Source organism: Apium graveolens, chromosome 7 (genome assembly GCF_009905375.1).
Source record: "Apium graveolens cultivar Ventura chromosome 7, ASM990537v1, whole genome shotgun sequence".
Classification (NCBI taxonomy): Eukaryota; Viridiplantae; Streptophyta; class Magnoliopsida; order Apiales; family Apiaceae; genus Apium; species Apium graveolens.
Window position 1 is genome coordinate 252,093,969 of NC_133653.1, and position 15,269 is coordinate 252,109,237.

The 15,269-nt window shown below is 38.7% G+C and overlaps 1 protein-coding gene and 1 non-coding gene across 2 annotated transcripts; one reads left to right on the plus strand and one right to left on the minus strand.

Moving 5' to 3' along the window:
- Window positions 1-484: 484 nt before the first annotated feature.
- LOC141674649 (uncharacterized) lies at window positions 485-1,481 on the plus strand. The gene is made up of 2 exons (XM_074481359.1): window positions 485-646; window positions 732-1,481. Exons 1-2 carry the CDS (start codon window positions 485-487, stop codon window positions 1,479-1,481), a joined length of 912 nt encoding a protein of 303 aa, XP_074337460.1.
- Window positions 1,482-13,692: 12,211 nt separating this feature from the next.
- Window positions 13,693-13,799, minus strand: LOC141676435 (small nucleolar RNA R71). The gene has a single exon (XR_012557025.1). It is a non-coding gene; the product is annotated as a small nucleolar RNA R71 (small nucleolar RNA).
- Between the last annotated feature and the right edge of the window lie 1,470 nt (window positions 13,800-15,269).

The window sequence follows — 15,269 nt, forward strand, 5'->3', positions numbered from 1 at the left end:
GTGATTTATACCACTAGGAGATCCTGATGATCTAAACCCACCATTCACTGACGAGATAATGAATGCCCATATCTCAAAGAAGTTTAAGATGCCCACCATCAAAGCATATGATGGTAGTGGCGACCCCGCTAATCATGTCAGGACGTTCTCTAATGCCTTGTTGCTACAGCTCGTGAATGATGTTATTAAGTGTCGGGCCTTCTATTAAATCCTATCGGGTATGGCTCAAAGGTGGTACAGTCATCTGCCCCCAAACTCTATTGGATCCTTTAAGAATTTGAGCTGAGCTTTTATCAAGCAGTTCATAAGTGGCAGAGTACACGAGAAGAGTTCATCCTCTCTCATGGGCATAGTCCAAGGAGCAAAGAAATCCCTGAGAGAATATCTGAATCGATTTACGAAGGAGGCTTTGAAGGTCCCTGATATTGATGATAAGGTATCTATGATAGCCCTATAATAAGGGACTAGAGACGAGTTCTTTAAGATGTCCCTGGCTAAGCGCCCTCCCGAAAGCATGCTGCAGCTCCACGATAGAGCCGGAGAGTATATCAAGGTGGGGGAGAGTATGAAGAAGACGACTGTCAATAATGAACCTACTGGAAATAAGAAGCAGAAGACGGATCAGGAGTACAATGCCAAGGACAAGGTTCACTGAATATGCGAGGTTGAACGCTCCAAGGAGCCAAATCCTTACGAAAATAGATAAGGACAAAGAATTCAAATGGCCGAAGCCACTAAGGAGAGATTCCAAGAAGAGAGACAATAGTCAATACTGCAGGTTTCATAAAGATGTTGTTCATGATACAGACGATTGTAGGAAACTTAAGGATGAGATTGAGTATCTGATCCGAAGGGGAAAGTTTGGATGTTTCACCGAGGGTGAAGAGGTCGGAGGCCAAATGAGAGATAATGATCGAAGAGATGATGATCGAAGGGGTAACAACCCGCAGCCCCTAGGGATAGTAATCAATATGATTTCAGGAGGTCCTATAGCAGCTGGTACTACAAGGAACTCCCAAAAAGCTTATGTAAGAGAAGTGATAAACAAAGTTGGAGAGTCGTCTAAGCATTCTAAGTCAAAGATGATGCTTGAATTTGGTGATCCAGACCTTGAAGGTTTGAAATTTACTCAAGATGATCCTCTGGTTATCACTCCAGTAATTGGAAATAGTCATGTTATGAGGGTCCTAGTGGACAATGGAGCTTCCGTGGATTATCTGTTCCATGACACATTCATAAGGATGGGCTACAATAATTCTCAACTAACTCCATCTGACACACCCATCTACGGGTTTAACCATGTGGAATGCAAAGTCGAAGGAGCAATACAACTTCCTATAACTATCAGGGAAGAGCCTAGGGAGGCCATGCAGATGTTGAACTTTCAGGTTATCAAGGCAACCTCTACTTACAATGCTATCATGGGTAGAATATGGATCCATGCTTTTAAGGCTGTGCCCTCAACTACCACATGGTACTGAAGTTCCCAACTAGGAATAGTGTTGGAGAAGCGAAAGGAGATCAGAAAATGGCCCATAATTGCTATATTGTAGCACTTAGTCTGATGGAACTGGGGGGCAGGTCCTCCCCATAGAAGACATGGATGTCCGAGAGAATGACGAACTGCGAGGGAAGCCAGCCAAGGACTTGGTCCCAATTCCCTTCGACTCCTTAGACCCGGAGAAGGTCACATATATTGAGGCATCTCTGGACAAGCCCTTGAAGGGCCAAATGTGTTTGCTTGGACAACAGCTGATATGCCTGGGATACACCCAAACCTTATAACTCATAGGTTGAACGTTGACCCAACCCGAAAGGTTGTGCAACAGAAAAAGAGAACTTATGCCCCTGATAGGCTAGAAGCCATTAAACAGGAGGTCGAGAAGCTTTTAGAAGCTGGATTTATTAAGAAAGTGCAATTCCTTGAATGGTTGGCCAACCCTGTAATGGTTAAGAAGGCCAATGGGAAGTGGAGGGTGTGTATTGACTTTAGTGACTTAAATGATGCTTGTCCCAAGGACTATTACCCTACTGAGGATTGATACCCTGATCGATGCCACTGCTGGACACAAGAAGCTAAGCTTTATGGATGGCTTCAGTGGTTACAATATGATTAGAATGCATAAGGATGACACCCTTAAGGTATCTTTCATAGCTAACTTTGGTGTATTTTGTTATCTTGTTATTGATTTTGGACTTAAGAATGCAGGAGCTACTTACCAAAGATTGGTAAACAAGATATCTTCTCATCTAATTGGGTAGACCACGGAGGTCTATGTCAATGATATGTTAGTCAAAAGCCTAAGCAAGGCCGATCATATTAGTCACCTCAAAGAGGCATTTGAAGTGGTGAGGCACCACAAGATGATGTTAAGACCATGCACGGAAGCCAATGTAATAAGCATTCTGATTGTTGTCATTCGGGGAACAGGAGAATATATATCAAAATAGTCAATGCCTTCCCTTTCCTAAAGCTCTTAGCAACTAGCCTAATCTTGTACTTATCTATTGAGCCATTAAGATTTAGCTTCCTCTTGAAGATCCATTTACATCCAATAATAGAACACCCGGGAGGGAGATCAACTAAGTCTTATGTTCTGTTAAAAATAATTGAGTCAGTTTCACTCTTTACAACACATTTCCAATGCCTTGACTCCGAAGAATCCATGGATTAATGGAAAGTTTAAGGCTCATCCTCAACATTGTAAGTGATAAAATCACTTCCAAAGTCCTTGGCTACCTTTGCACGCTTACTCCTTCTAGGTTCCTCTACTTCATTAGGAGTAGAGCTACTACCAGGATCCACCCCCATATATGTCATCTTTTCCACATGATCAGAAATAGAACTCGATGTGTGAGTGGGATCATCCTCAGAATTACCTAAAGGTATACCAGTCTTTATAGGGAACACTTCCTCAAAGAAAGTTGCATCATGAAATTCAACTATTGTATTCACCACAATACCATCTATGTCATATTTTAATACTAAAAATCTCATAGCAGTAGTGGTTTCAAGATAGCCTAGAAAGATACAATCAATAGTTTTCGGACCTAGTTTCTTTCTCTTATGTTAAGGGACAAACACCTTAGCAAGGCACCCCCAAACTCAAACTTGTCTTATGCTTTCTCCATAATTCATAAGGTGTCTTGCCCATATATTTCATAGGGACTCTATTAAGAATATGGAAAGCTGTCTTCAGAGCCTCTCCCCATATGTACTTAGGCAACCCAGAATTAATCAGGATAGTGTTAATCATATCTTTAAAAGTTCTTTTCTTTTGCTCTGCCACCTCATTAGACTCAGGTGTGTATGGTGGAGTAACTTCATGAACTATACCATTTCTTGCGAAAATTCATTAAACAAGGTGATAGGGTATAAGCAACCTGGAAGGGCCCAACCCAGATCTAGGGTGAGGCAGGCTCAGCTGATGGACCAAGACCTCCCTCACCTAGAGCATTCAAGTGGAGAGATCCGGGCTTAGGGCCAACCCAGGACCAGGATCATCTCCTAGCCAAGATCCAACCCAGGACCAGGATCACCCCCAACCAGGATCACCTCCCTGGTAGGATCCAACCCAGATGTGGCAGACCCGAGGGGGTTCCTAACAAGCACATGCATGCCCCACAACCCGCCAAGGAGGGGTCCGTGGGCACGTGACGATGATAGCTATCAACAACTAACATCTCAGACAAACACGACGCGTGTCAGCGTACCGTTGCGACATTCTGAAAGCGGTGCCTACCTAGATACGTGTATATAATCTACCCAAGCCAGGTATCCTCCGCCTCCAACAATGAACGACCCTGATCTAAATGTACCAACCCCTAAACCCTACCTTTGGGCTATAAATACCCTAAAGGGAAAGGGTTTAGGGGTTAAACATACTTACACACACACACACACACACTCTTACGCACAAACATATACACACAGTCACCCTTTATCCTATCTATCTTCATCTTCCCCAAACAAGCTCTTACTCTAATACCGGAGGCGCCGCGGGGCTAAAACCCTCGTCCGGTGTTGTTTTGCAGATGCCCCACAACAACTACACCTCATTCACCGCAAGAAGGTCCAGGCACAACATCAGAAGGAGCCTCTTCACTCACCGGAGTTATCATTTGGCGCTAGAAGGAGGGGCGCTTTATCCTTGGGTCTCGGTGCCCCTCGATTCACCTTCATCAGCAAACTCTTAAAAGATTCCATCCCTTTAACCTATAAGAAACCAAGCAACCATCTCTCTCATAACTACGAATGTTGTTTTTTTAAGCCACATTTGTGTGTGCTCGTTATTTTAGGCCACGTTTGTGTGAGCCCATTTCCGCTTATTTTTAAGCCACATTTGTGTGTGCTATAGATAGTTTTCGTTATCTTCAAACCTCGATTTGCTCTAGCTTGAATATTGTCTTTATGCTTTAGACCCCGTTATAGTTGTTCAACAATATTGTTAGCAAAGCCCAGAAAATTTGTTTGGTGTTATTCTGATTTTTTTTCTATTTACAAAAAGTAACCTTATATCTATATTTTTAGCTTCAAATCTTGGTAAGTTGTTGTTTGTACACTTGAGATAATGGCAAAAGTAGGAAAGAGTATGGTCGGTAGACCCTCCGCTAGTACCCAGGTCCAGGATCAGGACCACTCTCAGGCTCAAGACCTTGGGGGCGATCGAGAGTGTGGCGCCCTCCAAACCCGGGTCAGAAGTTTGGGGTCCACACACACACACCTTATTTATAACCTGCTTATAACAATAATAAAGATAACAATAATATGTAGTGACCCTATTTACCAACTACCACGGATCGTAACAGGTTAAAGTATGCACACAAGCCACACTTCTACTTATATTACATACCGTTCAAATCCCAACTATTCCAAACTCATAACTGAGTATTAAAAATTATTACAAACTTTTACAGACTTAAATTATTCCAAAAGAAGCCTACAAGCTCAGCTCAATCAACCAGAACCCCTAGCTCTCACGCTGGACTGGGGATCCTCAATACCAACCGGTTCCTTTTTAATTGGAAAAGAACATAAACAATATCGCACAAATGAGCTAACTAGCTCAGCAAGTCAAATGACAAAACTGAGAATAATGATCATCAGGTGAACATGATTATGATATCAAGTAAACAATGGATTATGATTTAGAATTGGATATTATACTTTTAATTTAAAAACCAAGGTTAGGCTGCTGATCAGTCACGCACTAACCCCGAGCAAGGCACACAATATTGCTCTAACTACTGGATTAAAGGCATACATTGGCCTAACTTGACCATTATATGGTCTGACCACGAATCTGGTCCACAATTTTATAAAAACAATCCAATTCTAACATAATAACAGAATGAACAATAATAAACAATAACCAGAATCATTAACAACAGTGAGTACTTAACACTGAAAGGATTTCAATACTTGTATGGATCAACAAGGTAATTTCAAAGCTTGGATGCTGGGTAATAAAAGAATTGGATAACAAAGGAATCAACGTTTCAGGGTTTCAAGGATTTGGTCTTTCAAAGCATAAGATATCATGGGTTGAGTATATAAGTAATTCAATTCAGCGTTTGGTATTTAGTTTGTATGTATTTGTGGAGTAGTATCGTAGATTTGTAGTTCGTGTTTGGGTATACAATAATCAATGGCTTAGAAAGAATATGGTTCATGGCTCAAGAACAATAATTGGAATCAGGGTTTAGGTTTCTGTGCTTCAAAGCACTTGCAATATCACAGGATTATCAAGTACTACAATATCTCGAGAAAGTTCAAAACACTTGCCTGGTATTAGCTTACTACACTGTACTCGCTTCCAATCACAACCGTTTTACTCCTCAACTACCTGTTTCCCTTTCCTACGCCTTGCCTCTTCTGCTCACATATCATAAGCATCTATCAATAATCGACTCATAGAGTTCTATTCAACACATACTTCTATCTACCCTTCGTTTTACCCAAATCTGATTAACGGATTGAAAGTTATGCAATAATCAAGTAAACACCGAATATATAGACTGATAGTCAATCAACAAGTCACGTATAACACATAATACATCACGTAATCAATGACATATCATTTATAAAGAAGTCTCGGGTCATAAATATCCTTTCGGGTATTTAAAATGATTTTTAAAATATTTTTCAGAATTAATACGGGTCGTTGGATCAATTTCGGGTTAATAAACAGGGTTCGATTGGCCAATTCTGGCTTTGAAACAATTTTGTAATAATTATCGAGCCTTGGAAATAATTTAGAATAATATTTTAAAGCTCGAAACTATTTTTCGGAATTTTTAAATCATTTTTAAATAATTAAATCTAATTAAATAATTGATTAAAATCAATTAATCAATTAATTTTCGAATTAATTGACCAATTAATTAATTAAAAATTATCTGAAATTAATTAACTAATTAATTTAGATTTATTTTGGAATTAAAAATAATTTTCAGAATTAAAATAAAAAATTTCAGAATTTTCAGAAATTAAAAATGAATTTTTATAATAAAAATAAATAGGAAATATGATTTTTAAACATTTTATAAACAGGAATCCTATTTTTGCAAAGTCTGGAAACCTGGGGGACCAAACTTCATCGTTTTCAAAAGTACAGGGACCAAACTGCAATTTTACAGTTCTAGTCGCCGGAAAATCGGGGGCGGCCGGAGAACTCACCTCCGGCATCCTCCCACGACCATCACCTCCAGAATTAAACTACAGATTACCAGGAACATATCCATGTAAACAAATCATTCTAATCATCCCTGTTCTGGCCGGAAATTGGCCAAGAACATCGCCGGTTTCCGGCGAACATCGGGAATTTTAAAATCACAACTCCCTACGATTCAAGCATCCTCTGTTAACGAGCTATATATCAATCGATTGCAAATTTCATAAGGAACACAACCCACTATAAATCAACAGCTAATAACCCCTAGATCAAAAACCCCCAAATTTCAATTGAAAACATTCATACGGGTTATAAACCCTAATTTTAAAATTCGAAAATCAAACTCAAATTTGAACATGTTATTGAACTCCAAATCAGACGTATAATATACCAAAATCATCAGGAAAACAAGCTCTATAACATGCAATCATCAAATCATACAAACAATCATCCGAACAAAATTTCATATTTTTCATAAAAATAATTCGAAAATAAATAAATTTTTAGAAATTAACCCTTTGATTCTGCAGGTGTATGGATTACAGATTCTGATAGAGCTTCTCAAGACCTTCAAATCCAGTACTCGAGCTTTTCAAACAAAGATCGATAACACCTTCAAAAGTTGGTTTGATTCTTGGAATAGTTTATGAATATATGATTTTTCTCTGTAAAATTATATATTTATCTGTCTGCAAATGATTTTGATACGAAATAAAATACGGTAAAAGGCTATTTATAATTACGGAGAATTAGTATCCCGTTGGATCATTCCGGATATAAAACAGTACGTTTATTTGTAAAAACTGATCCAAACGGTATCGGTTTTCGGGATAATTATCCAAACCAGTACAATTTGTACTGCTAATAACCCCTGGATCAAAAACCCCCAAATTTCAATTGAAAACATTCATACGGGTTATAAACCCTAATTTTAAAATTCGAAAATCAAACTCAAATTTGAACATGTTATTGAACTCCAAATCAGACGTATAATATACCAAAATCATCAGGAAAACAAGCTCTATAACATGCAATCATCAAATCATACAAACAATCATCCGAACAAAATTTCATATTTTTCATAAAAATAATTCGAAAATAAATAAATTTTTAGAAATTAACCCTTTGATTCTGCAGGTGTATGGATTACAGATTCTGATAGAGCTTCTCAAGACCTTCAAATCCAGTACTCGAGCTTTTCAAACAAAGATCGATAACACCTTCAAAAGTTGGTTTGATTCTTGGAATAGTTTATGAATATATGATTTTCTCTGTAAAATTATATATTTATCTGTCTGCAAATGATTTTGATACGAAATAAAATACGGTAAAAGGCTATTTATAATTACGGAGAATTAGTATCCCGTTGGATCATTCCGGATATAAAACGGTACGTTTATTTGTAAAAACTGATCCAAACGGTATCGGTTTTCGGGATAATTATCCAAACCAGTACAATTTGTACTGCTAATAACCCCTGGATCAAAAACCCCCAAATTTCAATTGAAAACATTCATACGGGTTATAAACCCTAATTTTAAAATTCGAAAATCAAACTCAAATTTGAACATGTTATTGAACTCCAAATCAGACGTATAATATACCAAAATCATCAGGAAAACAAGCTCTATAACATGCAATCATCAAATCATACAAACAATCATCCGAACAAAATTTCATATTTTTCATAAAAATAATTCGAAAATAAATAAATTTTTAGAAATTAACCCTTTGATTCTGCAGGTGTATGGATTACAGATTCTGATAGAGCTTCTCAAGACCTTCAAATCCAGTACTCGAGCTTTTCAAACAAAGATCGATAACACCTTCAAAAGTTGGTTTGATTATTGGAATAGTTTATGAATATATGATTTTTCTTTGTAAAATTATATATTTATCTGTTTGCAAATAATTTTGATACGAAATAAAATACGGTAAAAGGCTATTTATAATTACGGAGAATTAGTATCCCGTTGGATCATTCCGGATATAAAACGGTACGTTTATTTGTAAAAACTGATCCAAACGGTATCGGTTTTCGGGATAATTATCCAAACCAGTACAATTTGTACTGCGGTCTTGGTCTCAGCGCCTGGTTACACGTATTACGAAGTGATAATTGGGATAGTTTAATAAAAAGCTCATGTTTATCGAAAATACGGGTTTTATTGATTTACCGAAACGAATATTGTATCGAAAATGTTGCGCCGGGACCCGTGCAGGACAAACCGTACGCCAGATCGAAAAAGTGGAAACATGGAACATGCTCGGAATATTACAATTAGGTTAAGAAGGAGTTCTCGGAAGAGTTTCGGGTTCCAAAAACGTAACAACGGTTGACGTCAGTTGGTTCCCGTTTTTATAAAATAGATTTTAAATACTTGGAAAAAGATTTTATAAATTTCATATGATCCTTATAAATCCATAAATCAACATAAAAATAATTAGAAAGATATGACAATTATCTATGTTTTATTTTGGACATATAAAAATTAAAATACTCAATTAATATTATTTTTGAATATCCAAGTACAGATAACACTTAACAATTATCTCATAGAATAGATACCGAACACACATAATAATTATTTAATAGCAAAAATAATTACACAATATATCCCGCATATTACAGAGAGACCCTCTATGTGCAACCATTGACACAGCAATACCCCGGTCATGGAAAGGATAGTAATACCCCGGGATGCTAGAAACCTCATTGAGCTAAATCAAAATAATATACCAATGTTCTAGTGGCCGATGAGCATATAGCCAACCCAATAAGCAATGAATTGGCTGAAGCAATCAGGCTCTACAGAGAGAGCAAGCCCGGGCTTAGATAGAATATGAACAAGAAGATGACCAAGAAGAGTCCAGGGACTCTCAACAATCTAGGAGATCTGTCTTCGACCGAATCAGGGCCAAGGGAAAGAAAAATCAGAAATAATAAAGTAAGAAAGAGACAGGAGTAACCAGGAAGAAGAGGTTAGAAGATATGAGAGAATAGATAAGGTGGAAAGAAGAAGCAAAGCTTGAGCTGAAGATTCAAAAAATAATGCAGTTAGAAGAAGAGAGGCTCCTACCTAAGGCCAAGGGCAAGAGGACCAGGAGGGACCCCACCCCCGAGGTCAATTCTGATGATGATGAGGAGGGGCAAAAGGACCTGAAAAATATGATCTACGAACTTCAAAGAAAAATGGAGAAGGACTCTGGAATGGAGATTGGGGAAACTCTAAGATCCTTAAGTCAATCTTTAGAGGCCATTCCCCGACAGAAAAACCTCAAGCATTATAATTTTGATTCTTTTGACGGATTGGGGGATCCAGAAGAATACTTGAATTATTTCGAGAAAATTGCACAAATATACTACTACAATGACTTAACAAAATCCAGGTTCTTCGCCTCGACTCTCAGGGGGGCTTAGAAGTGGTTTAGCAGGATCCCCTCCCGAAGCATCCACAACTGGAAATACTTTCGCGGGGCCTTTCTTAGGAAGTTCTGAGCAAACAAGACACATAAGCTGCACATGTGCCATCTCAAAACTATACGCCAGTATGACAACAAAACCCTCTCTGCCTATATGAGGCATTTCCATGAGGCAATAAATAAAATCTCAAACTTGGATGAGCGGGAGGCGCTAAGCATATTCCGAAGAAACCTGGATCCGGAACACAATGAGAGATATATTGTAGAGCTAATCAACAAGGAACCACAGAACCTAGCTATTGCTTATTCTATGACAACTAGGTTCATCAAAGAAACAGATGTGCTCCAAGCTATGAGAATGATCCGGAACGGGGGATCCAGGAGCAAGAACTCTGATGACCTATCGAAGGGGGGTTACCATCAGGACAAAAAGTTCAAACAAAGCCAACAAAGCCAGCAGACCAATGTGGTGCAGAACACTCCAATATTTCAGAGACTTGGTCCTAAGGAAGAATCTAAAAGCGACCCAAGGCCAACTAGGAAATCCAAGGAGCCTAGAAAAGAGCCATATTGGACCCCACTTAACAGAACCAAGGAGGAAATACTAAAAGAAATCAAAGGCAAGCCATTCTACTATCCCCAAAGCCCATGCAGACTCCCCCGAAGATCCGACCTTACAATAGACAATGTGATTATCATGAAACGCATGGGCACAAAACTGAGAATTGTATGTCTCTCAAATACTTCATCGAAAAACAAGTCAAGAAAGGTAACCTAAATCAGTATGTCTCCCGAGTGCCAACCAGAAAGAAGAAAGATCAAGAAAAAGGAAAAATTTAGTGAATGTAGTCCTAGGAAGCTCTCATTCACCTCCCTACAACCCGGACTCAGGATGAGGTATTCTCTATTCAATCCTTCTCGGAGATGGTAATTTCATTTAGCAGCAAGGATTATTAAGGGGTCAATCCCAACCACAATGATGCTTTGGTAGTAACACTTGATATCTTTGACAACGAGGTGAGAAGGATGTTGATAGACAACGGCTCCTCGGTTAATATCCTATTCAAGCATACAGTGGATTGTATGAGGCTAGGGAGTGTGCGGTCAAATAAATTCCGGGAGGATCCCTCTATGGGTTCGGGAATAACTTGGTCCCGATCCAGGGAACCTTATACCTTCTAGTGATATTCGAGTCAGCTCCAAACCACGTCACCCATGTGATGAAATTCTATGTGATCAATACTCCCTCATCCTACAATGGAATAATTGGTCGCTCAGCTCTAACCAGGATACAAGCAATCACCTCTATATCAAACCTGAAAATAGAAATTCCTAACTCCAACGGGGATATGAGAGGTTAAAGGAGACTACGAGATCGCTGAGAGATGCTATGGCCAGGCCCTGGTCATGGCCGAAACTCACCAAGAGAACAAAAGAAAAGCCACAGTCCTACGAAAGCAGCAAAGCATTAAGAAACATCTCCCCCAATCAAGGGATGTAGCAAGAAGATAAATGTAAGTTATAGAATCCAACCTGGATCCAAAAGCAACCAAGCCAGGCTTGAAAGAGCTAAAAAGCAACCAAATCATAGTAGGGATTGAAATGAACCTAAGTCTCAACTAGGCCAATCCTACTATTGATAAGTGGATTTTATATATACTTGGAACACTTCAATACAAGCTTAAGTTGGTGTCTTGGACTCAAGTTGTTGGTATAGTTGATATGTTTTTGTGTTATTGTATTTTAGGCATCAGTTAAATGAAAAAAGGAGCTTTTCAAAGAAATATGCTGAAAAGAGCTAAGAATTGGAAGCCTAGGACATTCTCAAGTTGAATAGAATCTCGTTAGCTTTGCATGGGCAGTTGAATCGTCTAATTCTGACGATTAGAACTCAAGATACGGCCAAAAGAAGAATCAACAGAAAAATTCAGAAACCCTGCGCGACCGCCCCGACTTTCGGCCAAAAAACCAGTGCTGCCAAGCTAAAAAGCGCGGCCACCCCGCTCTTTTTGCCCCAGAATCCTGATTTTAGTAGAATTTGATGATTTTGAGGGTCTAGTTCCACTAGGGGCTTATATATACCAATAAAAAGATGTTTTTAACGACAACGAGCGAGGGGAGAGCAATAAGAAGACCTAGAGAGCACAAGACAACCATGGAGAAGAAGACTTTTGTTTTCTTTAGTATATTTGATGCTTGGATGCTTGTTTTCAATTTGTCTTTAAATCCTAATACTCTTATCTTGTTTTATATCATGTTTTCATTGAAACCCATGATGAGGATGAGTTCGGTTATAAACTAATCATTATCGTGGGGCTCTAACGGATTTACTTATGGATTTCTATAGTTAATTTGTTTAAATATCTTGGTGTATAGTGATTGATTGGTATCATAGTATTGGTTGTGCTTATTCATCTTATGTGCGTAGCTAACATATAAGATATCGTGTTAATATCTATTGAAGCGACAGTGAATATAGATATTTAGAACTTTCCATGCTAGCATAGGTTCATGTATTTATTATACATGATTCGTAAGTAATTTTAACCATCTTACTTTCCCTACGTAATCACGATAGATAACTTGCGCATTAAAGCTTTATGTTGTCAAATTCTATAGACATATAGGGTCTAAACATAATTGGTGTCTAAAGCTTCTATCTCTTTTTTGGATGTCTGGTAGTAGGGTATTCGTACAATAAAAGTTGGCATTTATTAGTTTCATGTGATCTGAATACTTGTCATCACCATTGCATGCTAAGGTTAAGAACAATGACTTTGAATGAAGTAGTAATGAAGTTAGAATCCCATGTTTGTCTCATATAGTTAATTCAACCACTTTTATTCTTAGTTAATTGCATGTTAGTTTAATCTTAGTTATAAACATCTCAACTTGTTATTATCTTAGCATTGAGCGATAGCCATACCATTGTTGCATAGGTGCATAATCTTAAGTTAACTAAAAAGAGTCTTTGTGGGTACGCATCTGATTCATATCTTATACTACTTGCGAACACGTATACTTGCGTGTTATTTTAGAGCGTGTTTTCGCCCTAACAAGTTTTTGGTGTCGCTGCCAAGGACTCGGTGTTAAGTTTTGGTTTATGTGCTTGACATCAGTGATCGTTAAAGTTCACTGACTCAGACTCTCTTACTTACAAGGTTTACTTTAGTCGCGTGTTTCAGGTACTCTAGTTTTTACTGCAATGGGGGAACTAGCAGCGAATCCAAAAGTTTTGATGGATTATTCTCAACCAAAGATCGATGACATTCAGTCTAGCATTTTCAGAATAGCCATTGCGGCTAATACCTTCGAAATCAAGTCTAGCACGATTCAATGGGTGCAGAATTCAATCCAGTTTGGGGGTTCTCCAATAGAAGATCCCAACATGCATATTAGAGATTTCATCGAGATATGCGACACTTTCAAATTCAACAATGTTTCTGATGATACTGTTAAGCTGAAGCTTTTGCCATTCTCTCTGAGGGATAAAGCTAAATACTGGTTGCATTCTCTACCAGTAGGTTCTATCACTACTTGGGAAGATCTTGCTCAAAAGTTTCTTACAAAATTCTTCCCTATGGCGAAGACAGCTGCAATCAGGAATGCTCTTACTCAATTTGTGCAGAAATCGGGAGAATCTCTATGTGAAGCTTGGGAACGCTACAAGGAGATGCTTAGGAAGTGTTCACATCATGGAATTCCTGATTGGATGATCATCAATTACTTTTATAATGGTTTTGGAGCTCAGTCTAAACCTATGCTCGATGTAGTATCAGGTGGAGCCTTATGGGCTAAGAGCTATTGTGAAGCTTATGAGCTAATTAAATTGATGGCTGCTAATGAATACCAGAATCCAAGTCAGAGACTACCACAAGGCAAGGTAGCAAGAGTTCTGGAAGTGGATACAGCCACGGCTATCTGCTCAACTAAAGGCGTTGTCTATGAAGATCGATTCTCTGGCTAAGTATGGTATTAATCAGATAACCAGTGTTTGTGAGCTGTGTGCAGGTTCGCATGCGATGGAGCAATGCGCTATATCTAGTGAATTAACTCAGTTTGTGAGCAACTTTCAGAGATCGCATCAACCAGTTCCAGACACTTATCATCCTAACAACCGTAATCATCCGAACTTCAGCTGGAGTAACAATCAGAATGTAATACAACAGCCGTACCAGCAGCTTGGAATCAATTAATTCAATCCTCTTGGTTTTTAACAATAGTATGCACCAAGACAACAACTCCAACTTCAACTACAACCACATGAAAGTGCCGGTCAATCTACTAATGAAAAATCTGAATTAGAGGAGTTGAGACTTATGTGCAAAAGCCAAGCGGTTTCTATCAAGACTCTAGAGAATCCGATTAGGCAGATCGCCAATGCCTTATTGAATCGACCACCAAGAATGCTTCCTAGTCATATAGAAATTAATCCAGGTAAGAGGGAAGTTAAAGAACAGGTGAACACCATTACCTTGAGGTCTGGAAAGATCGCGAGCCCCCAAATTCAGCAAGATGAAGATTCTGAAACTCTTTTACAGAATGAAGGCACATCTGAGCCTACACAGAGCGTGTCCACATCCTGGCTAATTCCAGTAAATGAGATTGTTGCTGAAAAGGTTATGCAGAAGGATGCCGAGGTGGTACCAAAAAAGAAATCTGTTGAAGGCAATCCTCCTACCTTTCGCTGAAGCTCTTGAATAGATGCCTAGATATGTGAAGTTTATGAAAGGTATTTTCTCTCGGAAACTGAAGCTCGATGACTTAGAGACCATTGCTCTTACGGAGGAATGTAGTGTTGTGCTGTAACATAAGTTGCCTCCGAAGCTTAAAGATCCTGGAAGCTTAACTATTTCTTGCACCATCGGAAACTTGTCATTCGACAAGTGTTTATATGACTTGGGAGCTAGCATCAATCTGATGCCCTTATCTGTCTTCAAAAAACTTGGTTTGCCTGAGCCAAAACCTGTAAACATATCCTTACAGTTGGCCAATCAGACCATAACTTATCCGCGAGGAGTAGTGGAGGATATCTTGGTTAAGGTGTATAAGCTCATCTTCTATGCTGATTTCGTTATTCTAAACTTTGAGGAAGATAAGAAGATTCCCATTATCTTGGAAAGACCATTCTTGGCTACAGGTCAAACTATGATCGATGTGCAAAAAAGAGAG